Source organism: Gossypium hirsutum, chromosome A04, assembly GCF_007990345.1.
Source record: "Gossypium hirsutum isolate 1008001.06 chromosome A04, Gossypium_hirsutum_v2.1, whole genome shotgun sequence".
Classification (NCBI taxonomy): domain Eukaryota; kingdom Viridiplantae; phylum Streptophyta; class Magnoliopsida; order Malvales; family Malvaceae; genus Gossypium; species Gossypium hirsutum.
This window is the reverse complement of record NC_053427.1, coordinates 79,035,735-79,059,939: the sequence shown is the minus strand read 5'-3', so window position 1 is coordinate 79,059,939 and position 24,205 is coordinate 79,035,735. Positions and strand designations below refer to the sequence as shown.

At 33.9% G+C, this 24,205-nt stretch overlaps 2 protein-coding genes and 1 long non-coding RNA gene across 9 annotated transcripts; 1 reads left to right on the top strand and 2 right to left on the bottom strand.

Moving 5' to 3' along the window:
• The first annotated feature begins 1,793 nt into the window (after positions 1–1,793).
• On the top strand, positions 1,794–8,308 carry LOC107948967 (uncharacterized). The gene is made up of 4 exons (XR_001697606.2): positions 1,794–2,147; positions 2,277–2,386; positions 2,470–4,180; positions 7,539–8,308. It is a non-coding gene; the product is annotated as an uncharacterized lncRNA (long non-coding RNA).
• Positions 8,309–10,468: 2,160 nt separating this feature from the next.
• Positions 10,469–15,603, bottom strand: LOC107948968 (pentatricopeptide repeat-containing protein At2g16880). 5 transcript variants are annotated; one of them, XR_005925710.1, is made up of 4 exons: positions 15,472–15,603; positions 12,331–14,202; positions 11,556–12,240; positions 10,469–10,784 (listed from the first exon to the last, which is right to left on the bottom strand). XR_005925710.1 is itself a non-coding variant. In XM_016883646.2 (2 exons), exon 2 carries the CDS (start codon positions 14,105–14,107, stop codon positions 11,816–11,818), a length of 2,292 nt encoding a protein of 763 aa, XP_016739135.2. In that variant the 5' UTR covers positions 14,108–14,202; positions 15,472–15,603; the 3' UTR covers positions 10,469–11,815. The 5 variants fall into 5 exon arrangements, 1 of the variants encoding a protein (XP_016739135.2); XR_001697607.2 differs by having other exon boundaries at positions 11,556–14,202; XR_001697608.2 differs by having other exon boundaries at positions 10,469–10,544; positions 11,556–14,202.
• A 338-nt stretch (positions 15,604–15,941) lies between these two features.
• Positions 15,942–22,268, bottom strand: LOC107948969 (uncharacterized). Of its 3 annotated transcripts, XM_016883650.2 has the most exons (10): positions 21,684–22,254; positions 19,273–19,350; positions 19,035–19,160; positions 18,684–18,875; positions 18,325–18,460; positions 17,968–18,130; positions 17,531–17,659; positions 17,003–17,197; positions 16,527–16,649; positions 15,942–16,455 (listed from the first exon to the last, which is right to left on the bottom strand). In XM_016883650.2, exons 1-10 carry the CDS (start codon positions 21,856–21,858, stop codon positions 16,330–16,332), a joined length of 1,443 nt encoding a protein of 480 aa, XP_016739139.2. In that variant the 5' UTR covers positions 21,859–22,254; the 3' UTR covers positions 15,942–16,329. The 3 variants fall into 3 exon arrangements, with proteins under 3 accessions (XP_016739139.2, XP_016739138.2, XP_040967373.1); XM_016883649.2 differs by having other exon boundaries at positions 18,684–19,160; positions 21,684–22,268; XM_041111439.1 differs by lacking the exon at positions 19,273–19,350 and having other exon boundaries at positions 18,684–19,160; positions 21,684–22,181.
• Between the last annotated feature and the right edge of the window lie 1,937 nt (positions 22,269–24,205).

Here is a 24,205-nt window from a genome sequence, read left to right as displayed (position 1 = left end):
TCGAGAAAATAGATATATCAATGTTGAATTTATATCAGATATGTGCAAGTATACTAACAATGCTGCTGTTTGATGCTTATACAAGTGTCAAAACTGTTGATTGAATGGTAATATATTTATTTATATGATGCATTGAATCAGTAAGTATTTTAATTTTTTTTAATGATCTGTAAATGGTAGTAATGCTCTGAAACCCTGTTCTGGCAGCGGATACGGGTTAAGGGTGTTACACGGACGTGGCTTGGACGTGGTACGTGGGTGCATGGTGAACGGTGGTGGAGAGCATGGGTAGTGGCGGTTGAATGTGGGCACATGGTGGCTGAAGGGAGGCAACAAATATAGGGTTTCCGTCTTTGCTGAAAAGTTTTGTGTGCTAGGATTTTTTTTTTAAATTTGGGCTTGTTTAATGTAATTGATTTCTATTTTGGGCTGGGCAAAAATTTGGGCCCTACAATATATATTATATATTTCTATAAAAAAAACTTATTTACCATTATTATATACTATGTTTAAATAGATTATCTATCTAGTCAAAATACATCTGAAATAAATTTATCAGCATTCATTAGGTGATGAAAATCAAATTAAAATTAGGATTAAAAATTAATGAGTATAGCAAATATTAAAAAAATAAATATTTAAAAAAAGGAGATCAATTTTTTAAAATTACAAAAAAAATATACTATTTGAGTACCGAATACTCACCATTTATTTATTAATCAAACATTCATTGTTATGGGTTGAGCTCATTTTTCAAGGAAATAGAGAATGGCGAGAACATTTAAATAGGTTTGATTATTTATCGGATCATAAAAACCCACTTTTCGAATATCTCTTCCCTCTCATTGGGATCGTACATCAATTGCAACAATTCGATAAACGGCTCATTGGAAAAAAAATTAAAAGTATAACTTCTAAATTGAAATAATGAAAAATTATTTTAAAAATTAGAATTCAGGGATATTAACTTCAAACATTTAAAATTGAATAAAAGATTACTACACGTACAAGTTTCATATATGCAATTTGTTCTTTTTTTTAATGGTCCTTTTATATATGCTAACAATTCTAAAATGCAACAAGATTAAAGATCTCAAAACATAATTTTATAATATGAGAAAATGTTAACAAAATATAAAAAAATAGAAATTGTTTTGTAAAAAAATTATAAAAGATAGTGTAACCTTTAATCTTATGTTGTTAGTTAAAAGAAGAAGGAATCCTATATTGTCTAAGAACAAGTTGCAAACCTATTCATGGATCTATATATACACATATCTCACATCCCACATCCTATATTGCTTAAGAATGTAAGGGGAATGAGACTTTGAGTTTATATAAAAATCTGTTTTGTAAGTTTTATTTCCATATTAATTTGTGGCACCAAAAAATTAGAAAAAAAATAGTGCTGCCACTTTGGGTCTTTATAAAGGCTTATTCTCATAAATTTTAAAAAAAAATTATCTATTTTTGTAATATTTTAAAAAATGACCTTTTTTGAAAATTTAGTTTGAGCACTGGCAAAAACGTGTCCACGTTAGCGTGTTTTTGCCTAACACAAGGAAAAAAACGTTGATATGGAAGCTTTTTTTTGGGTTATCCCCTAAAAATATGTTCACATCAGCATATTTTTGGGTTTTTGGTCCATACCCATAATTATTTTTAGAAGTGGCTTATTTCCATAAGTAATTTTGGAAATGAGCCTTTATTGGTACTATGCCCCCGATTATGTCCTAGACATTTAATTAAAGCAAACTTAAAACTCTTTTTTTTTTAAATAAATAGGCTAGACTATACTTTTATTAATTAAGAAAAGCAATAAAGATATTAACAATCATATTTGACAAGCTCGAAGCCCCAACTTAAAAAGAGACCACTCATTAAAGGCATAATTAAAATAAAAGAATAGCTAATTTATGTCATTACTTTACTCTCATATCTGACAAAGTAAATAGAGCCTTCATGCGGAGAAAACCTTTAAGTTCCTCTTAGTCCAGAAAATAGTTCCCCCCAAGAGAACCAGAACGATGCAGATGCCCTATCTCAGCCCATCGATTATCATCATCTACTGCTTTTCTTATTGTTTCAGGGATTCTATTTATCAAGAAGGAAATTTCTCATTTGATTAAACCTTCTTTCACTAATTGGTGTGTAGCCTTGTTTGCATTTCTTCTCACAAAATTGAATCTACAATCCACAAAAACCTAAGTGGGTCATTTTACATCGTTGATAATAAGACTAATCTCTAAGATGTCCTCCTCCTCATCTTTTTTCAGTTTCTTCACCACTGTGAGACTACCCCCTTCCAAAATCACCCTCTGGAAGCCAAGATCCAGGCATATTTGAACTCCTTGGAGGCATGCAATCGCTTCTCCCGCAAAAGAAGGTATATAGTCGTTCAATATCATTCTCGTCCCCCCTATATGACCTTCTGAATCCTCTCTCTAACCTCGAGCATGATTTTAACAGATGTCCCTAAAAAGTAGCGTCAAAATTGATTTTTACAAACGACCGTTCAAGAGGCCTCCATCTCGTTTGTTGGACACATCTAGAAGATAAATGGCTTTTGTTCCTCTAGTTCTTTTATATACGATACTATGAATCAAACCGTATCTATGTTCTGTCTAATTTTTCTTTCATGCGCTTGTTTGTTCTTATCATTCCAAATCACCCAAATGGCACAAATAATTATTCTGCATAAATCTGATGAAGAATTCATGAATAGCCAATCCATCCATTGTTTGTAACTTGTGCAAGACATTTCTGTAGGCCATGAGATATCTAACATACAAGAAATCTCCTTGACAGCCTGATAGTCGCGGAAGGCATGTTCAAGAAACTTATCTTTCTATGTACACCTAGGACAAGCAGCCGATTTCACAACATTCTTTTCTATAAATTTATGTAGATAGGGATAAAATTTCTATAAGCTCTCCAAAGTGTAATTTTAATTTTTTTTGCAAGCTTTGTAAGCCATATTTTTTTTGTATACCTGCTTAGATGTTGACTGTTGTAAGGTAGGCTCCACTTCAGCAAACTTTTCCAACAATAACTTGTACCCACTTCATACCGAATACTCTCCGCACAACTTATCTCCTCAGATTTGTTTATCCTCCTACCAATGACGAGACAGAGGAATACTCAAACCTTTCCTTGCCTCATCTACAAACATTATGTGAGTAATTATCTCTCCCTTCCATTGCCTCGAATATTGATCTAACAATTTAGAAACCAGATTATAATGTTTTCTCAAACCATTTCCATGCAACCTACCATCTTTCAATCCTGGCACACATCATTCCAGATTGAAATTCGGGTTCTAGCCAAAGGCAAACCAAGCTAAAGGCGCCTCGTCATCGCAGCAGTTTGCTACCTTGTCTGTACTGAACCCTGAGGATAGCCTGCAAGAACCTACAACCTTTTTGCCTAACCCCTTGCAGGAAGCCAACGGTTACCCGAAAGCCAAAAAAAGAAAGTAAAATCAAACACTTTCCTTAGAGCTTGAATCAGTTTCCCATTCGGTGCTAAATAACAACTGTTCTATGCCTTATCCCCAAAACACTACCATTTTAGTTCTTACTGTCCCGAATGCCAAGGAAAAAAATTCCAAATGTAAAAGTCAAATAAATGGCAAGTCACCAAAAGACAAATTCATGGCACATCTAGAGTCTATGGGTTCGGGCAGTAGTCCAAGTCCCTAACGAACAGGCCGATTTGCTAACTGGCCCAAGTGGAGACTCTGGACATGCAAACGAGTCCAAATTAGACAACACCACAGCGCTTTTTAAACCTGGTTCTGAATACCCGAAAAAGGTTTCTATTAAATTAACAGAAGGTATTTTAGACTTGGAAAACACTCTGCGATCACTTTTAAGGAAATTTCAAATTTCATTAGTCGCACCAAAAGTCGACACTCAGAACCTTTAGGAACCAATAGCTCAGGAAGTAAAGAACGAAAAATTAATGGTAAAATTGGTGTTGCCCGTGGAGGTAAAAACTCTAATATTGCTATGCGAGGAAGGGGTAGTCGTTTGAAAGCATTGACAAACTCCCGAGTTTCCCTAGTCAACACAGTGGAAGAAATGGTGAATCTTATCTCAACGGAGTTGACAAATGAAAAGGACATCGGTTTGCATGATGAATCCGACCCTAGCGACACCAGTGAGCCTCAACAGTAACGGTATGCCCTTTATTCTCCTCGTTAATTTTACATGACTATTTTAATTTTTTCATGGAATTGTCAAGATTGTGCCAATGCAAGATTTTACCGTATTTTTTGAGAGTATAATATGGAGTATAAACCAGACATTATCAGCTTACTTGAAATGAGAGTCAGTGGCTCGAAGGCGGATAAAATAATTGTAAAATTAAGATTTTAGTTCTCACATCGTATGGAGGCTATTGGTTACGCCGGGGGCATTTAGCTTGGTTGGAAAGATTCATTTCAAGTGGAGGTGGTCCATAATCACTTGCAATTTATTCTAGCCCAAGTTTGGTCTAACTCTCACTCATCGCCTTTCATGGTGCATTTATGTATGGTAGCCCTAATCGTAAAAAGTGCTAAGGTCTTTGGCAAAATTTGATGTTATTTAGTCCTATGGGTCTTATTCCGTGGGTGATTATTGGTGACTTCAATACAATCTTATCTTCTAAAGAGAAAATAAGAGGCCTTTCGCCGGGAAAGAGATGTCCCTATTTTGGTGATTTTGTGGATTTGACTGAGTTACACGACTTAGGATTTAGAGGTCCTCCTTTTACATGGCACCGAGGTAATCTCTTTGAAAGATTGGATCATGCTTTGGGAAATGAAGCCTGGCTTAAAAATTTCCCAAGTAGCTTGATTACGCATTTGCTGAAGATTAAGTCTGATCATAAACCCCTTCTCTTAAATATTAAGCCGGAGCTTACCTTGCTTAAAGAAAGACCGTTTCGATTTCTTGCGAGGTGGACTGAACATCCAGATTTTGGAAAATTCATCAAAGATCGGTGGGATTTTATAGGTTCTATGTCAGAGTCTTTAGCGCTACTCACAGATGATCTAAAAAATTAGAATAAGTCTACCTATGGCCACATTACTACTCGCAAGAGAAAATTGATTCATAAATTTTGGGTTCTAATCTCTTAGCCTATCATGAATTGGAACTAAGGCAAGATTTGGAGAATGTACTACATCATGAGGAAATCCTCTAGAAGTAAAATGTTAGATGTGATTGGCTTCACTTAGGGGACCGCAACACTAAATACTTTCACGCCTGCGCCCTACAGAGAAGAAAGAATAACCACATAACCACAATTTGTAACTCTACTAGGGACTGGATTTTTGACCCAGAGGCTATTGAAACTGAAATTGTTAATTTTTACCAGACCCTTTATGGCGAAGACCCTGGCCTTATCAAGAGGTTGCCCCCATAGGTTTCTTAAACTCGACTTCACCGACCTCAACTTTTTGAGTAGACTGGTTACAGATGAGGAGATCAAGATTACTCCTTTTGACATGGCTCCGCTTAAAGCATTAGGTAGTGATAGTTTTCATGCCCTCTTCTTCTAGAAACAGTGGAATATTGTTGGGACTGCGGTATGTGGTTGGGTTAAAAAGGTTTTCACTGGATGTAATATTGATGCTGAGCTGAATAACACGCTGATTGTTCTTATACCCAAAATTCAAAACCCATAGGATTTCTCTCAATTTCGTTCCATAAGCCTATGCACTATCCTTTACAAATTGGTGATGAAGGTTATTACTAACCGTTTCAAGCATATCTTCCTAAAAATTATTGCATAAGAACAAGCCAGATTTATTGCGGGAAGAAATATCACTGATAACATTGTCATCACCCAATAAGTCATCCACTCAATGAAGAGCAGCAAAAGCAGAAAGTGGATGGCTATCAAAATTAACTTAGAGAAAGCATATGATCTTGTGCGACAAGATTTTATTGATGCTTCTCTTTAGGCGACAGGTATCCTTGACTACCTTAGAAATGTTATAATATATGCTATTTCTAACTCTTCTATGTAGGTTCTATGGAATGGTGTCCCAACCTTTAAATTTAAACCTGCTAGGGGAATTAGACATGGATGCCCCCTCTCTCCATATATGTTTTTCCTTTGCATGGAATGGTTAGGTCACTCTATCAACTAGGCACTGTCGAGAGGAATTTGAAATCCTATTCGTCTTTTTTGCTTGGGACCGCCTCTTTCTTATCTTTTTTTTGTTGACAACCTTGTCATATTTTGTAAAGCGGATGCAAAACATAGCAAATTACTAAAGGAAATCTTCCATGACTTTTGTGAGCTCTTAGGACATAAGGTCAACCTTAGGAAAATAAATATCTTCTTCTCTAAAGATGTTAAGGAGTCTGTGCCATCCATGCTTAGCAATATACTTGGGTTTCAAAAGGTTCACGATCTTAGACATTATCTTGGAGTCCCTCTCTTCCATCAAAGAGTTACAAACAACACCATGTACTTTGTGGTGGAAAAGGTTAGAATGAAGCTACAAAGTTAGGACGTGCGTCAACTATCTATCGCTGGTCGAGCCACCCTAGCGCAATCGGTTCTCCTCTCCATCCCAGGGTATTTCATGCAATCCATGATGATTCTTAAGAAAATATACGATGAAATTGAAAGGTTGTTGCGGACATTCATCTAGGGCACCACAGACGGTAGAAAGCAGGTGTCACTTGTAGGTTGGGACTCTGTATACCAACTGAAGGACCACGGTGGGTTGGGTATGAAACAACTGCATGACTAAAACATATCCTTCCTACTGAAGCATGGATATAATGTGGTTTTGGACGAAGAGGCTCTATGGGTTTGAGTCATCAGATCAAAATATGGGTTGGACGGTTCTTTACCTGGCAGCATTAAGAAGGGTTAAAGCTCATTTCTTTGGAAGTCACTTTCTAAAGTCTAGGTCCTCTTGCGTAAAAGCATCATATGGTCAGTCGGTAACAAAATCCAATGTTGGAAGGACCCCTAGATCCCTAATGTTGGCCCCCTTATCAACTATATCCCTGCTCACATCAATATTAGTCCCAACAGTCTGCTTAGAGAATGGATCATAGAGGATGGCAATTGGAACTTTGACCTCTTGCAAACTTGGTTACTAGATAAGGTCATTGGTTATATCAAGGGCATCTTACCCCCACATCCACTTGAACGACCTGACAAACTATCTTGGTGTCATACTTCAACCGGAGCTTTCACCATTAAAAGTGGTTTCAAAATGTTGAAGGAGGAGTTTTGGAGCCTCAAAGATGAATTATGGAAGAATGCGTAAAAACTCTTAGGATCGCAAAGAGTTCGTTTTTTCTTTTGGACTGTTATTAAACAGAGACTTCTTATTAATGTGGAAAGAGCTAGGTGTGGCTTAGTAGAGGACCTCTCTTGTCCAATTTGTGGTATTCATCAAAGGGTATCTTACACGTCATCTGGGACTGCACATTGGCTAAAGAAGTTTAGAAATAGGTAATCCCGAGAACCCAACAGTTTTTTTTTCTAACGCTCTGCATAAATGATTGTCTCTTAATCTACAGGTTAACCCAAGTTCCAACGGTGCGGAAGCTAACTGGGCGTGCCTCTTTGGATTATTGGCCTGGCACCTATGGAAGAATCGTAACCTCTTCAATTTTCAAAGAAAATCGTGGAGCCCAGAGGAGATAATCAAAAGATCGACATCTTGGGCCAAGCATTTCTCCTTGGCAAGTAGACAGTTTGCGGATGTTAAAATTGAAATGACCCATGGAGAACCATTGGTAGGAGAGTGGACATACCTCAACACAGATGGTGCCGTTCGAGTGGACTCAGGGGCTGCAGCTACAGGGGGAGTGCTATGCGACAAAAATGGAGAATGGATCCTTGGTTATAACAAGTACCTAGGTAATTGCTCGATCATTGATGCAGAACTTTGGGGTATTTTTGACGGCCTAAAACTCATACAACAAAGAGACGATGCCAATGTGGTAATTCAATTTGACAGCTTGAAGGCAGTTAAAGCTATTCACTGAAGTGCCTTGAAAACCTCACGCTCTGCTCAATTAGAAGGATACATTGCATCCTATCCCAAGAAAGCAGTTGGCTCCTACGCTACATTCCCAAGGAGCAAAATCAAAGTGCTAATCTTATAGCAAAACTGGCCTTTGGAGAAAAGAAAGATCTTCAACTAATTGAAACCCTCCAGAAGCAGTTTTAGCACTCATCAAAGCTGATAAAAAAGAAGAATCTTTTTAATTTATTTTACAATTCAGTAACTTAGTTTTGTAAGTTTCTTTTTCTCACCAAAAAAAAACTTATAATTAAAAAAATAACATATATAGTACTTAAAATGTAATTAATTGAAAGAAAGAATTGAGAATATACCTATTTATTTTAAATATATTTAAAAGGTTTAGATAATCCGATTTAATTTTAATTGGGAGTTAGAGATAAAAATATATATTTAGATTATACTTTTCTCAAAACTATATTATTTATTTAAAAAAATAAATGGTTAAATTAAAGTTGAAATATGAAGTAAAATGTTGGCATTGAAATTATTAGGATTAGATATTCAATTCTGATTATATTAATTTACTTTTATAACCAACATTAAGAAAGAAAATAAAAGTTATTTGATTCAAATTTAATCTAAGAAAGAAAGTAAATTGAAATGATTATTATAACTTTTATAGAAGTATAGGTACCAAAAAAAATACAAATTGATAGTTCAAGTATCATATTGAACATTTTCAAAGTACAAGTACCACATTAGACATTTTATGAAAGTACCAGTACCAAATAATACAAAAAATGATAGTTCAAGTACCACATTAGACATTTTTAAAAAACAAGTAACGCATTGGACATTTTATGAAAATATAGGTACTGATGTAACATTATCCCGTATAATAATAAATTATATTTAAATAATTTAATATAATGACACATAAAATATAAGTTGATCTAATTTTTTATATACCATTTAAACAGTTAATACAAAAGAAATATTTTGATAATTTTTACTTCCAAATACAAAAGCCAAAAGTATTTAAATCTCAACTTTTGGGTTTGGGTGGAAAATCAATTTTTCATCATAATTTTGCCCCTAAAAGTCAAATGTTCATTATTTCTATGTTTCTATGGTGGAAAAATACTTTTGGATCCTAAATGCAATGAACAGGGCCTTATAAAAATTTAAGAGCTTTATAGGAGAGATTAACGGGTGGATATACAAAAGGTTTCAAAAGAAGTCAATGTTGCAACGCATACTTTGACTGGATTAATGAGATATCTCTCTTATGGTTTTAAAATGTTCAAAAAGATTTTGACAGAAATCATTAAACAAATTCGAATAGGTAGTTAGCTCGTTTGTAATGACACTAATTTATCTTTGTGATTGATATCTATAATTTAAATAAAAAATTCAACATCATAATTTTTCAAAGATGGCAAACGGGCAACTTGTACAGATTAAGATTGCATTGTTTTAGATAATCTATAGTACCATATTTAAAGGTTAACGACATAATTTAATCTTTTATTCTTATTAGTTCAAATAGTTAATATATTTGATTATTGCAATTAAAATGTTAATACTTTAAAAAAAATCTATGTGATCATAATAAGTTGGAGTAGCCATGGTTAAGAAAAAACTTCTCAACGAAGATGAAGCAAACAAAGTGCTCAATATTCCTTCATCCAATTATGCTCAAGAAGACTGATTGGTGTGGTGGCACATGGATAATTCAGGTTTATACAAGGTTAGAAGTGGCTACAAGGTACTACTAACCAACATTATTTTGTATGTATATATTAGGGCAAAACTAGACTTTCCAATTTTCATGTTGGAACCATAGGAAATTTGACAAAAAAGAATTGAATGTCTTCAATTGATACATGCCTCGAGATAGGTACTTGAACAACTCTTACCCCTTTTATCTAATAACAAAATTTAAAAATAAAAAACTTTCAAATTGTATGCAAAACGTAATTATATTAGTAAGCTTGTAGAGTTTGAACTTTTATAGAATAAGGCAATATTTTTATATACACACAGAATAATGTTTTGCACATCTACTTACAATCATGGTATGATCCACATTTATGGAGTGGACGATGAAAATAACATTACAACATTTATTAGAAAAATATTGAAATGCAAATAAAAATAATAAGATAATCACTCTAGTCACGTTTTATTGTTATCTCTAAATGAGTGAAGTGAAATTAAAGAATATGCTATTTTTAAACTTCAACTTGCGATCTATTGATGAAGTGTTTTCCTTCTTCAAGAATAACTTGAATTGGAATCATTGTTGTACCAAAAAAAAGAAAAACCAGAAGAAGAAGAATAGGCTATCTTTCATCTTCAATGGCAATGGAGAAACAAGAGGATGGTAAAAAAAGAAGCAAAATCATCATGAATGAGCTTTTTGAATTTGTTAAACAAATGGAATTAAATCAATAAGAAAATTGTATCTCAATCATAAATCCCAGAATCAATGTTAGTTCTTAGTTCTTACCATTAAAATTGATATTGTCCTGCTCTTTTGGGCAGTGGTTCACTGCAAAAATCATTATAGACATTCATTGGTTATAGCAAATTTACAACTAAGGGTGTATTATGAATAAAAAAAAAACCAAGGCATTAGTCAAAGGAGCCTTAGTTACTAATACCCAAGTCTTATTATGAATAACAAAAAGCTTTGAAAAAATGTGAGGTATGTAGTAGAAAAGCAAATATATGGGATGAGGTCAGCATACTTCTCCAGCTTCCGCCAACTTTCACCCATAAAATATCCTCCCTGAAAGACCGCAAACACGGGGATGCGTTTTATATTTACAAACTTACGAAATAAACAACAAATGAAACCAAGTACAGTACATGGTCTCTTACTACATTACGCTTCTGCTTTTGTTAAATTTACAGCCAATAATTCCATTAAAGCTTCTAGAAGTGTCTAATAACATAACCAACATCATACTCAAGGATGAAGGATTATCTTTTGCATCACTTCTTCGTATATTATAATCTTAGAAGTCTACCCATAATGAGTAGCAGCTCTTTACTTGTCATTCACTAAATGTGTTCTCATAGTTCCTATCAAATAGCGGCTTGCAGTATCTCAGTCAAGACTAATATGTTTTTCGAAATGAACTCCTAGTGCAGAAGGACAACACTAATGTATAATGATCTTTTCATAATAACAGAAGAGTTATCCCAACAAATCACAGCCAATTACAATTTATGCTTCACCTTATGCCTGCATGTCTTTATTATATGCACACCTACATGCCTACATGTTTGCCTTATAAACCCATGTGGAAGCGTTGCCATCAATTTGACTTCAGGAACCTCAAACAACGCAAGCAGCGTGCGGCAACAGAAAGTTTTGAGGCAAGGCAATCAACAAAAGTGCCACTCAGAAAAACCAATCGCAAAATAAAAAAAATATGTACCAAATGATGACCAAGTATTTGTTAACATTGGTAACTTAGACAGCAGAAGGTACAAAAACCAAGCAATTTCTTGGACTTTTCTAATTAATAACCAAGTGAAGAATGAAATAATTTACCTGAGGTTCTATAAGCTGAATCCAAGTCAATAACATGGAGATATTGTTGGCCAATTGAGCACTGCTTTCTACTAATGGACAGCTTTGAATATGCTTTTCTGCCTATTGGTAAGTGATTCCATTAAAGCAACGCAGGGAGACTTATTCAAAGTAACTTAATGTGTGGCCAAGTGAAGAAAGAGGTAACTTTCCTATCAGCTCGATCAAAGTCAAACACAGTGATAACATTTGCCTGTTGTACCTGCCATGAAATATTTCTTCTATTGGACAGCTTTTGATAAGCGTTTTCGCCTCTTGATAAGCCCTTCCATTAAAACAATATAGGTGGACTTATTTAAAGTAACTCCCTTCTGATTTGATGCTTCAAAAATGCGCATAGCATCCTTATATCTTCCCTGATTGCACAGTTCAATGATCTGTTCTGAGCAAGCATTGGAATCTGGATCATATGCCTCGATGATCTCACTTGTCTTGACATTCTGCTCCTTCAACTGTAAGGATTGTTCTCGAAAATTTTCTACTTCAACCATTTTTGACATGAACTCCTCTGCTTCATTCATCCTCCCTGCACTTGCGAGAGCACCAAGAATGGCACTATATGTATAATGATCAGGGCCTGGATTCCTTTCTTTCATTTCGGAGACAAGATGAAATGCATCCTCCAATCTTCCTTCCTTGCATAGACCTGATATCATCGTGTTGTAAGTAACTTGGTCAATTGATTTCCCTTCCGAAATCCAAGTATTGAAGAGCTTAAGAGCTTTTTCCAGCATACCATCGCTGCAAAGACCAGAAAGCAGAATATTACAGGTAAAGACATCGGGTTTGAGAGACTTTTCAACCATTTTGTTGTGTAACTCAAATGCTTTCTCAACTTTCCCCTCCTTGCAGTAAACATGAATAATAGTATTGTAAGTAGTTGCATCTGGGACTAAACCATTCCGAAGTAACTCCTTAAACTTGGATATTGCTTGTTCAATTTTTCCCAATTGGCAAAGCCCTCGAATTATGGTGTTATAGGTTATGATACTAGGAATAATTTCCTTCTTCCTCATCTCACTCCAAAGCTGTAATGCTTTGTCTGCCATACCATCCCTAAAGTATCCCGCTAACAAAGTACCATAGCTGACCTCATCGAGCAAATAACCTCTGTTACTAGCACTATTTAGTAACTCAGATGCTTCCTTCAGCTTTTTCTCCGTGCATAGAGTATGAAGAATGGTATTAAGTGTAATAGTATCCATCTTGAAACCTTTCCTTCCCATCAAATCCATCATCTCAAAAGCTTCACCCAATTTCCCAGCCTTGCAATATCCATTAATCAAAGTATTGTAGGTAACCTTATCCGGTGGAAACCCACTTTCCTCCATCATCCTAACTCTTTCACTCGCTTCATCCATCCTCCCTTCTTTGCAGTACCATTTAACCAAAATATTGTTAGTAACTGCATTCAGCTCCATCCCTTTCTCCCTCATTTCCTCAACCAACCTAAAGCCGTCCTCACTACTCCCATGTTTAAAATATCCATCAATCAATGTATTATAAGTAACAATATCTGGTAACACTTTTGAATTCTCCATCTCATCCTTCAGCTTAACCGCCTCTTCAATTCTCCCTTCACCACACAACCCATTAATCAACATATTATACGTCCAAATATCAGGCAAAACATCATTCTGCACCATCAAGTCAATAACTTTCCTAGCTTCTTTCAACCACCCTACCTTACAATATCCAGAAACAAGTATATTGAATGTATACCTATTTGGCATCAACCCTTTTTCTTTCATATCTTGCAATAAGTTCCCAGCTTCCTTCAACCTTCCTTTCTTACAGAAAAACCCAAGGATCGTATTATAAGTAACATTATCAGGAAAACAACCAAATTCCTTCATTTTCTCAATAAATGAAATCGCCTCATTGAACTTACCTTCTAAACAACACCCTAAAATCATAATATTGAACGTACTTGTTTGGGGAATAACACCAAGCTTAATAGAATCATAGAAAACTTGCTTACCTAACTGGATCGAATGCAAGGATGGGAATTTTATCAACCCATTGATAAGAGTATTGCAAGTGAGCAAGTTGGGTTTCTTTTTAAGCCTTTTCAAGAGGCAAAAAAGCTCAAATCCTAAATGGGGCCTCCCTGATTGGACATAGCTGGAAACGGAGATTTCAAGGAGGGGTTTTAATTTAGAAAGAGAAGGGTGGTGAATGAGGGAGTTGAAGAAGGTATTTTGCGGGTCAGAGGAAAGGAAGGAGAGGAGGAGGGATTTGGATTCGGAGAATTTGTGGTGGGAAAGTAGATGAGGGAGGAGGGAAAGAAGGAAAGAAGGTGAAGAAGAAAGACAAGGGAAGAGGGAAAGGGAGAGTTTGTGGAGAGAAAGGAGGGTGGAAGGTTGGGAGGAAAGGGAAGGAGAGGAAATCAGGGAGTGTAGAAGGGATGGAGTTAGGAAAGAAATGTAAGGAGTTAATGAATCTATTGGGTTTTTTGAGGTTTGTAAGATTTTGGTTAAGGCATTTAGCAACTCTGATTGTATTTGATTCATGTCAGCTTCTTTTTGCTTTTGGTTTCTCTCCGTCTGCACTATGTACTCAAGCAGCCTTTTTTATGCTTGGCAATGGTAGAAGCCTGAAATTCAACCTGAGATTGAATAGAAACGTTTAGTTTAGTTAGACACATGAACAAAACAAAATGAAAAATCTTTTGAGGACTCACCTATACTTTTGTTTGCATTATTTAGTTCTTGAACAACTAATTGAATGATTTAGGTAACTACAATTTTAATTGTTTTAAAACCATGCAAATAAGTCAAATAACCATTCTCAAAGGAAATAGAAAAACAAAAATAATTAAGCATCAAATCTTTGAGAAGATTGGCTGATAATGGTAGTTAATAATTAAAAATAGAAGATAGTTTCTCCACTCAAAATTCTTTGCATTCATATCTTTGATTATTTCCCAGTACATACTACATACATCATGATGCATGCATGCATACAAAGACAATGTTCAAAGGCGTAGAAAAATCAACACAATTTCAATTAGTGAATTAATCTCTATGGAGAAGGTTTAATAATTTATAATATTTCTCTTAAAATATCCATCAATGGTTGTATTATACACAACAATATCCGGTAACTCCTTTGAATTCTTCATCTAATCCCTCAACTTAACTGCCTCCCCATTTAAATCTTTTGAACACAACCCAGCTCATATTTAGATATCCATACAATCACATAGAAAATAGGGGGAAAAAAGTTGATTTCATATGCTGCTTTTATAATTAGATCACTAACCCAAAATTTTAAGAATATCCACAGTTCATAAGAGACTGAACTAAACATAACCAACCAAAGATCAACCACCAAATTCAGATTCATTTCGTAATTGTGATAAATTCAAATAACCAAAAAAAAATTAATTTAAGATTCATGTAAAAAAAACATAGTTAATGAGATGCTCGAAATGGTACAGCAATAAATATTTACCAGCAGGTAAAATTGAGAGATGCGTAATTGTTGGTGTGATTGACCTTTGCCTTCCAATCGCAAAGGGCGGCTAGGGTATTCATAAGGGGGAATATTCGTTTTTCATTTTTTTTTTGTTTCTTTTCAACACAAACACAAGAACCCAGTAAAAATTACTACATTTTATACATTGTTTAATTTATTATATTGGCAATTCGTAATGATACTACATTTTATGTTATTGGGCAAACGAACATAACTTTGTAACAACAAAATAGAAAATTCGTCGTAAAAAAATCAACCTCCGATTCAGGATAATCCAGAAACGAGGAAAAAGAAAACATATTAGCAAATCTACTAATTGACATAAGGAGAACAAAAAAGGATGTAAGATGAGAGAGCAAAAGGATGTAAGATGAGAGAGCGAAAGTGAGAATCAAACCTTATGAAATCAAGTCGTGCAAGCCAAAGGCGAAAACCCAGAAATCCTGGTTGTTTTTTTTTTTGGCTAGTTAAGTGAACACCCCCAAATAAAATAGTTTACCCATTTTTTAGTTAATTGCACCAAACACCCCCAAATTATAGCTCTTATTTTAAATTGCTCTTCAAACTTTAAAACATTCTAATTATATTCTTAAACTATCTATGTTTTATCAATAAAAAATTGTTAATTTAACAATTAAATGAGATGTCAGATATTATGCGACTTAATATCGATAGTTTGAAAATAACATTTTGAAGTTTGAGAACTAATTTAATTTAAAATAAGCTTTAGAATTTGAGAATGTTGAAAATGTATGATGCTGTTAACTTCTTTTTTTTTCTAAAATGTTGCTGTATTTTTTTTCGAAAAAGGAAATTTTCCGCAGTTTGTTTTTCTAAGGAAAGGAGAGAATTATAAAAGAGAGGAAGTTTGTTTCTACAATATGAATTTTCTTGATAGATTCCTCATAGCCATTACAAGGGTATATAATATTCTGTCATATAGTAATGCTGAATCAGCAAATACTATATGCCAAATATAAAGCTGGCCTAACCAGTTATTTGTTCATATCTGATCACAATTATTGCGATCCTAGCAGACGAATTTCGATAATTAAAAAAAAAAAAAACCAGTTGAATTACATTTGTTAAACACACGTGAGAACCAGCAGCAATGGATGTGAGGCTCTAAAGGTTAGGGAGATAAGCAGATGAAGAGGTCCATTCCTCTCCTGGTCGAGGCGAATGAGCTTGGAAATTCGAGTACCAACGAAGAAAGCGCACAATCCTTTTCTTATTAAACAATAGCTATAAACATTTAAGTTTCAGCACTTGTGTCTGAGGGCTCTTGATTTAGACTGAGTTGGTGATAGTTCATATAGTCGATGCCGCCTAACCGTACACAACATAAGATCTGCTCAGGCAACTCTTCAGGTTTATTACCCTGTTTGTAAGTAAATGAAATTAGCATCCTTTAAAAATCCGACAACCTTGGGATGAGGGAGCGAAATTTACCTGAATTGTGAGGCCAACATCTAAGATCCAGAACTTTAACCTATCTAGGAATGCATCGAAACCTTTCCTGGAGATGTAACTGAATCTGTGCATATCGATATCAATCTCGAAATAATTTTCTCCCTATGAAATTTCATTGAAATGACTTGTGAGCCTCAGAAAGAAATCATAATGAAACAATGTTTATTTACAATTCCATTGCTACTTGTCATTCGATATTTTCAGAAGCTATGGGGAAACAATGGCCTTGATCGATGTTAGTGGGGATTCCAAACAACATCAACCGCATATCACACACAACCCAGAAATACAAACAAAATTGCTTATTGCAGCTTGAGCTGTAATGTTCACAAAATCACATGTAGGAAATTGCGTTTATGAATGTAGTAGTATTAGGTGCATCCTAACTTCATTCAACATATATATATCAAAATGATGCTACATCCATTCATAAAAAAAATAAATGAGAGACTTACTGAGTAGAATTCATGCTGTGGACGTGAAAGAACAGGCTTTTCGTTATATGCCTGCATAAGCTTCCTCTCTGCTGCACTCATGTGAAGATCTTCCACATTTGCAACACGACCTAATATTTTCAACCTTTCTCGAAATGGGACATTTGTATCTACAGGAAATCCTTTAACCTTTTCAACTTCATCATCAATTATTCTCTGTTTTAATGAAAACAATATAGATTCAATAAAGTTAACTTGGTCGTAGATCAGGTAATGAAGTGGTAATGAATGCATGAAGAACAAAATTCATATATATATGCATGAACAAATAAGACAAACGCTTCATATATATATGCATGTTGGGAAAAAAATTCATAAAAACTAAAACCTTATGGCATGACAATTAAGAGAGTTATCAAAACATTATAAGAGATAACTATTGTAATTCTAATAGAATTTATGTTGTAGTAGCATAATTAATTAGGAAAATGTTTGTTGACAAATTAAAAGGAATATAGTACATTTAAAATTTAGCAGTATCCACCTTACCCTGATGTTTTCTTGAAAGTGAGGTGGAAGCTCCTTCAAGTAACTGTCGGAAAGCTTAAAGTACAGAACAAAATTCATCCCTTCCCCATCAATTTCACTATGAAAAAGTGCAGGAGGATACAAGGGAATCTGCATAGCATTCAAGGTTAGCATTAAACTCGACAGAAAAAGAATGTTTTACAGTTAAAAGTTCTCTTCTCATGTGGCATGCAGCAAAATGTAGCAAAGTTTTGGAATAAGGTAGAACTGGAAACAAAAATTTCAGGAAGGCACAAGAACCAAGTTGATTTTGTACTGAGATGGCAGTCATTAGTTGCAGTAAGAAGTGAGTAAGAAGGCAAAAGACAACATTATGTGGTATTTCCATCCCAAGGAAAGTAGAACAAAATGTAGTAAAAACTTATCCACTCAGAAAGGCAGCTGTACAAGAGAGATACCTGAACATTTACAACAAGGATAGATGGTAGTTTCCCTGAATGGCTAACAACAGGTAGTTCAACAAATCTAGCTATGTGATCTATTTTTCGTGGAGATAAGAATACATCAACGCCAAAAGGATAATATGCAGCATGGTTATGTGCAAAATCCTTCTTCTTATCCCTGCCATTATTAAATAGTTACCTGGTTAAGTAACAAAGAGTCATAGTAATACAAGATCCAACCATGTGAAGTCTAAATCTAAAAACTTCTAGAAGTCTCATGCATACTATTGCTTCATAAAAATCAATAATATTCCATAAAAATAATTATTTGCATAAATATTAAAGTACAGAACCAAGGAAAGTTTTCCATACCTAAAATAATTTTCTGATCGAACCTTGAAAGTACCTGGCTCAATATGAGACCAACAATCAAACATTCTCTTTTCTGTAGGGCAAAATGGTACTTGAGACCCTGCTTTTGGTCTCTGAAGAAGCCTCTTCGACGAAACTGAGTTAAGAAAGAAAAATAATAAAATTTTAAAAAAATCCACCAGTCCTATTTATTGCGAAACATTGCTGCTTTCTGAGAGAGCACCAACTTTAACGGAAGAGCAAATCTAATCAGAGGAGACTCATCCCAGATTCATGGAAAATCATTTCACATGGATCCAGCGGTCTCTTGATAAGACAGTTCAACTAATTTCCATTCAATGGATAACATAGATACTCACATAGGGCAGCATTGGGATGCCCTTCTTTCCATTTAAATGGAAGTTTTAAGGCATTCTTTTTCCTTGCACTTGGTGGGCTAGAGCTGAGCGATCTTCTCTTTTCAACAGATGAAACAGTAGATGCAAGACAAGGTAGACAATTGCTTGGAAGAATGCCACAGTTATCCAACAATCCGACCTCCTTCCCGGGACCTTCACCAGCAGAGGAGGCAATATCATCAAGAAAAACAGGTTGCTTTACTTCATTTGAAGCCCCATCATACTTTAATTGGGGATTAACATCCCTTGAACATAAGATTTGACTATTTGAAATTCTAGCAGCTTCACTAGCAGAGTTGCATGCAGAATTACCAGTTGACAGATCCCCTGGTTTCTGCATCTGGTCAACTAAAGAAGAATGTTCTCCATAATTAGCATCTCTTAGAGATGAAATATTGGATGAAGCTACACCTTCAAGACCATTTAAAGACAACGTGTCTGCAGATATGGAAGAGTATTGTAGTCAGTGGTGACTATTTCATATGATCTTTGAGAAAAAGAGAGTGAGTTTAAATAAGAAATTTCTAAGAAATATCCCTAAATAACATACCCTCCTGAACACTTTCAAACTCCTCTTCGCAGTCGGAGTCAAATACTGAAACTGGATCAAACCACAACTCTTGGCTTCCTGCCAAGGTGGCATCATCAAAACATTAGCTCTTCTGCTATAACTAAAATAAAACCTGTTCTAACTGAAATGCTATAATAACCATATTAACACATAACTTGAAACATCAGCTATTCTGCTATAAGCCTGTAACTGAATAAAACTGTTTCAGCTGCAATTCAGTAATGTTGCCCATATTTAAACATGACATGGTGAACAAGTAAAATAATAATAACAGTGATAATTATTGTCCCAATATATAAAAAACAGGGTCATAATCCTATCATGATCCCATCAAAATTGGGTCCAGGAGGGATGTTCTAGAGCACTCCTTTAGCTCCCATGTTCCAAATAGCAAATGCCAAATATAAAAAAACAAGAACCTGGAGAAAGAAATTGTAAATAGATTGTTTGTAAGTTATATAATCAAACAGAAGAAGAGCACTAATATTAAGAAACAAATTATAAAAAGAAAACCAGCTGGGAGAAAATGATAAATCACAGAAAGTAAACAATGAACCGCTATAATAAATCTATTGACCAAAGGAAACATTCTTTTAAATTTTAACTAATCTAACAACTAATACACAGACACCCAGATTTTATTTTAATACATATAGCAATAAGAAAAATAAGCAAATATGATCAACATCACTGCTTTTAGAACTGGACCGAACCGGCAGTTGGACCAGGAACCTGTCGAGGTACCAGTCCAAAGAGAGGGATTGAACTGGTTGACCTGCGAACCGGCAGTTGAACCGGTTTTCTCTATTTTTTATTTAATGAATTTTTTAATAATTTTTTTGATCAAACTGGACAAACAGGTCGGCTTGGGAACCGGTGGCCTGACCAGTTCGACCACCAATCTGGTTTTGAAAACCTTGATCAACATTCATTACACTTGAACATGTAGGATCTCAAATTTAGAAAATAAAGATATAACATAAAGATAAAGCAGGCACCAAAAACTGTAAATTCTATATGCATAACCATATGTCAAATTCCAGAGAACAGAAGTCCAGTAACATCTTGGGGGGCAGATATGATAGATTTTTTTTAGACAATCCCAATGTGGATGATACAGCATACCATAACAGCAACAATGGAATAATACAGAAACTGGATTGAAGTAAAGCAATGAAGAAAAGAAGATGAAAGACGGGAAGGAAAATGGCCTTGAATCTTTAAATTGTCTTCTTTATTCCATGGTTAACAATTCCCACCTTAAAGTTTCTCTCTCTTCAAGTGATGTATAGAAAACTATGCATTAAGCTTCTAATACTGATATTTAAATCTTAACTCGCATAATACAAGCCATAACACCCATGCTGATAACTAAACAAGTCAATATAAAATAAAAACAGTACCACTAATTATCTTGATAAGCCTATAGTATATCCAAAGGCTTCTGGTTTACCCCTCCTTTAAGAGAAATTCTTTTATCAAATCTTCATATCAATTTTGTCCGTAGAACAAACTGATCAAGACTAGCTGAATGCTTATAAAGATTAAAATAATAATCATAGAAACAACCATCTCAATATTGAGACCAACAATGAGAACACTGCAGCAGCTAGCTCCAACTCAAATCAAACCCCAACCAGCTCAAATGTATCTACTGCATCTTTAATTCCAATTTGCTAAAACTTAATAGAGGTGAAGCAAGATCTTTAATGAGTCAAACTTCATGATGGTAATCCTTTTTTTGGACGAAAACGTAATGGTGATCCTTGGTAGTAAGGGAAAGGTTTCTCCTTTGCAGCCTGAAGGTTACTTGTTCGACTGCAGGAACAGCCTCTTTGCAAAATGCATGGGAAGGCTGCGCATGATAAACTACACTCTCCCAACCCTTGCTTTTGCAAGGAGGAATGTGCACCGAGGAGCACCCTTTAGTGGATTAAACTACGTAATCTAGAGTTAAGAATTCTAGTTCTGCTTTTCTATGGGAACTTTTTACACCGTGTTGCACTGGCACATAGGGGGAATTAAGTTTCACAAGAATCCTACTTTTGAATTTTGGTTATGGTCAAAATTCCCCTATATCAATCTACATTCCCTCTGATTATTAACAAACACAAAGAGGAATAATCAGTATCAAAATCCCAATGTTGGGATCTCTCGAACTACGAAAAAAAATAGATACCAATTGATCATCTAAAGACTAGGTCTCCACAAATACATAATTCACAACAAAAATTTCACCTTTTCGAAAAAGAAATAGCAGTTTTTACAAAGTCTTTCAACCCATATAATACAGACATGCATTTCCTGATATAACGTAACACCAAAACCCGTCAAAAAAAAAAGACCAAGTTTTGATAAGAGAGAGAGAGAGAGAGAGAGAGAGGAGAAACCTTGAAAAGTTGGGTTGGTGAAGGAAGAGCGACGATCGACATTATCAGAGGAACCCTCGGAAAGACGAGAAGGCGCCCTTTTCTTAAAGGTTTTCCTTCTTTTACGACTTTTCTTCTTAGAAGACCTCGACCTTTGGCCAATACAGCCTTCAGGTCTAGACACACAAGAACCCATCTCTATTGATCCTTCGTTTCTAAGCAGAGATCAATTCATCACCTCCCCTATGATATCACCATCTCCAGAAAATGGCAGAGGGAATCCCCCACACAAACATACAGCGACACAGAGAGAGAGAGAGAGAGAGAGACGGCGGAGTCTTTTAAGAGAGAGAAAAAGGAATTAAACAAACAGGAACAGCACCATCAATATCATTAACAACGGCGAAAAAAAACTACCATTTTTATTTATTAACGATATATTCATTCTTGAATTAATTATTAATTGTCTATATCTTGTAGAGATATTATCCACTGGATTACAATTTACAACACACCACTTTCAGGGTGAAGATAAAAATAATAATAATAATAAGGAAAAAAAAAAACACTTCTTTTATTGATGAATGTGAAGAAATTGTATAATTAAATGTAATGGTTGCTGAAAAAGAGAGAAGAAAAAGGTAACGTGGTTTTCAGTTTTCCTAAAAAAAATTTTTAATTATTTATAGTTAATTGCACATGACAACCCTACACTATGATTCTCATTTTAAATTAGTCCTAAACTTCAGAATATTTCAATTACATCCTCAAACTATCGATGTTATATCAATCTGGTCCTTCTCTTATTAAAAATTTTAATTTAATTGTTAAATGACATGCCAAATCTTATGCGGTATATTTAAATTAAAACTTTTAAAGAAGAGTAAAATGTTAGGCATAATCTTTAAAAGTAAAATAGAAAGAAAAAGAAGACATGAATATTTAAAGCTTTTGTAAAAGTTTCGAAAAACCTCAAAAACAAAATGTTTGCAACATCCATTTTTATAAAAAAAGATAATAATAATTTTGCAGTTTGAACTATGTCACATAAGATCTGATGTCTTTTTTAATAGTTAAATTAATAGTTTGAGTAATCGAAATACTTTATTGATATATCATTGATAGTTTGAGGATGTACTTAGAATGAACGTTATAGTTTAAGGATGTATATTGGAATGTTTTGAAGTTTGAGAACAAATTTGAAATGAAAATAATAGTTGAATGAATTTTTCAACATTTTTATTAAATGGAGTAAATAGTTGAATAATTTATATAACAGAGTTCATGTCTAGAATTCGTGCTTATCCCTCCTAATAATATGTCTTACCATTGCACCCAATCACTTGTTAGTAAAATTGATTGCTTTTATCCCTATTTAAATTGCTTAGAAATTTGATTTAATTTGTATGTTCATCTTCGATCAACATTGGGCTTCTGATGAAATTAATTGCTTTGTAGTTGCAAATTATTTAAACAATAATAACAAATTGAACGTTTGTATAAAATTATAATTGTAATACTAATTTAAAAAATAGTATAAAATAAAATTAAAAATTAATAACAACAAGCAATCATAAAGTAAAACTTTTATATTAGGCAATGATAGGGGGTGGATAAGGGTGAGTTTAAAATGAATTCAATATATTATGTATTATAAACGGAAAAAAATGTATAATGATGATGTCGTCATTAATTAAAATGTTCTTTCATCACTTTTCTGATGTTATTGTCATTTGATTATGTCTTGAAAATTTTTCTTTGAAAAGCCGTTATGTAACTCTATTATTTTCGAGACACTTCAAACTTATTAATGGTAATAATCTCCATTTGTTGAATGCTATTTGTAATGATAAATATCAATTTTAATTAGTATAATAAAGTATTATAAATAATAAATATATTCAATTGTGCAGTTCAAGCCAATAAAAACTCTATTATACAAAAAAAAATATTGATATGATCTTATCCATTAATTTTTATAGAAGATTTTATCTATTATTCTTAATATATTATTCTTAATTGTATAGTTAAAAACAATAAAAACTTTATTATTGAAAAAAAAAGCTTATTTATTTAATGTCAGTTTAGTAATTAAATGAATATTAAAGGATAATTTTGTTAATTTAATTTTTTTCAAACTCGTACATTTATATATTATACATATAGATTATAAGTAGATTATTGTGTGTTTTATTATTTTTTAAATTAAAATGAACACTTACAAAATACTAACCTCAAAATAATTTCTTTTTCACTTTGACATTTAGAGTACTATAAAATGCGGAGAATTAGTTACTAGGTTTGTTCCAATAAATACATTGAGAAGTAAAAAAAATAATTTATGTTTCAACTTTTTCCCCTATTTTCTAAAAAGTTCACCTATGTAATGAATCAACATGTGAATTCTAGATATAATGTAATATTTTTACTTAAAAAACTAGTACATTGTTTTAGGCATAATTTTTTTAAAGAATAATAATAGGTGTCCTTATTAATAAAAATTTTAAACATGTAATTTATATTTGTAGTCATTCAATTATAAT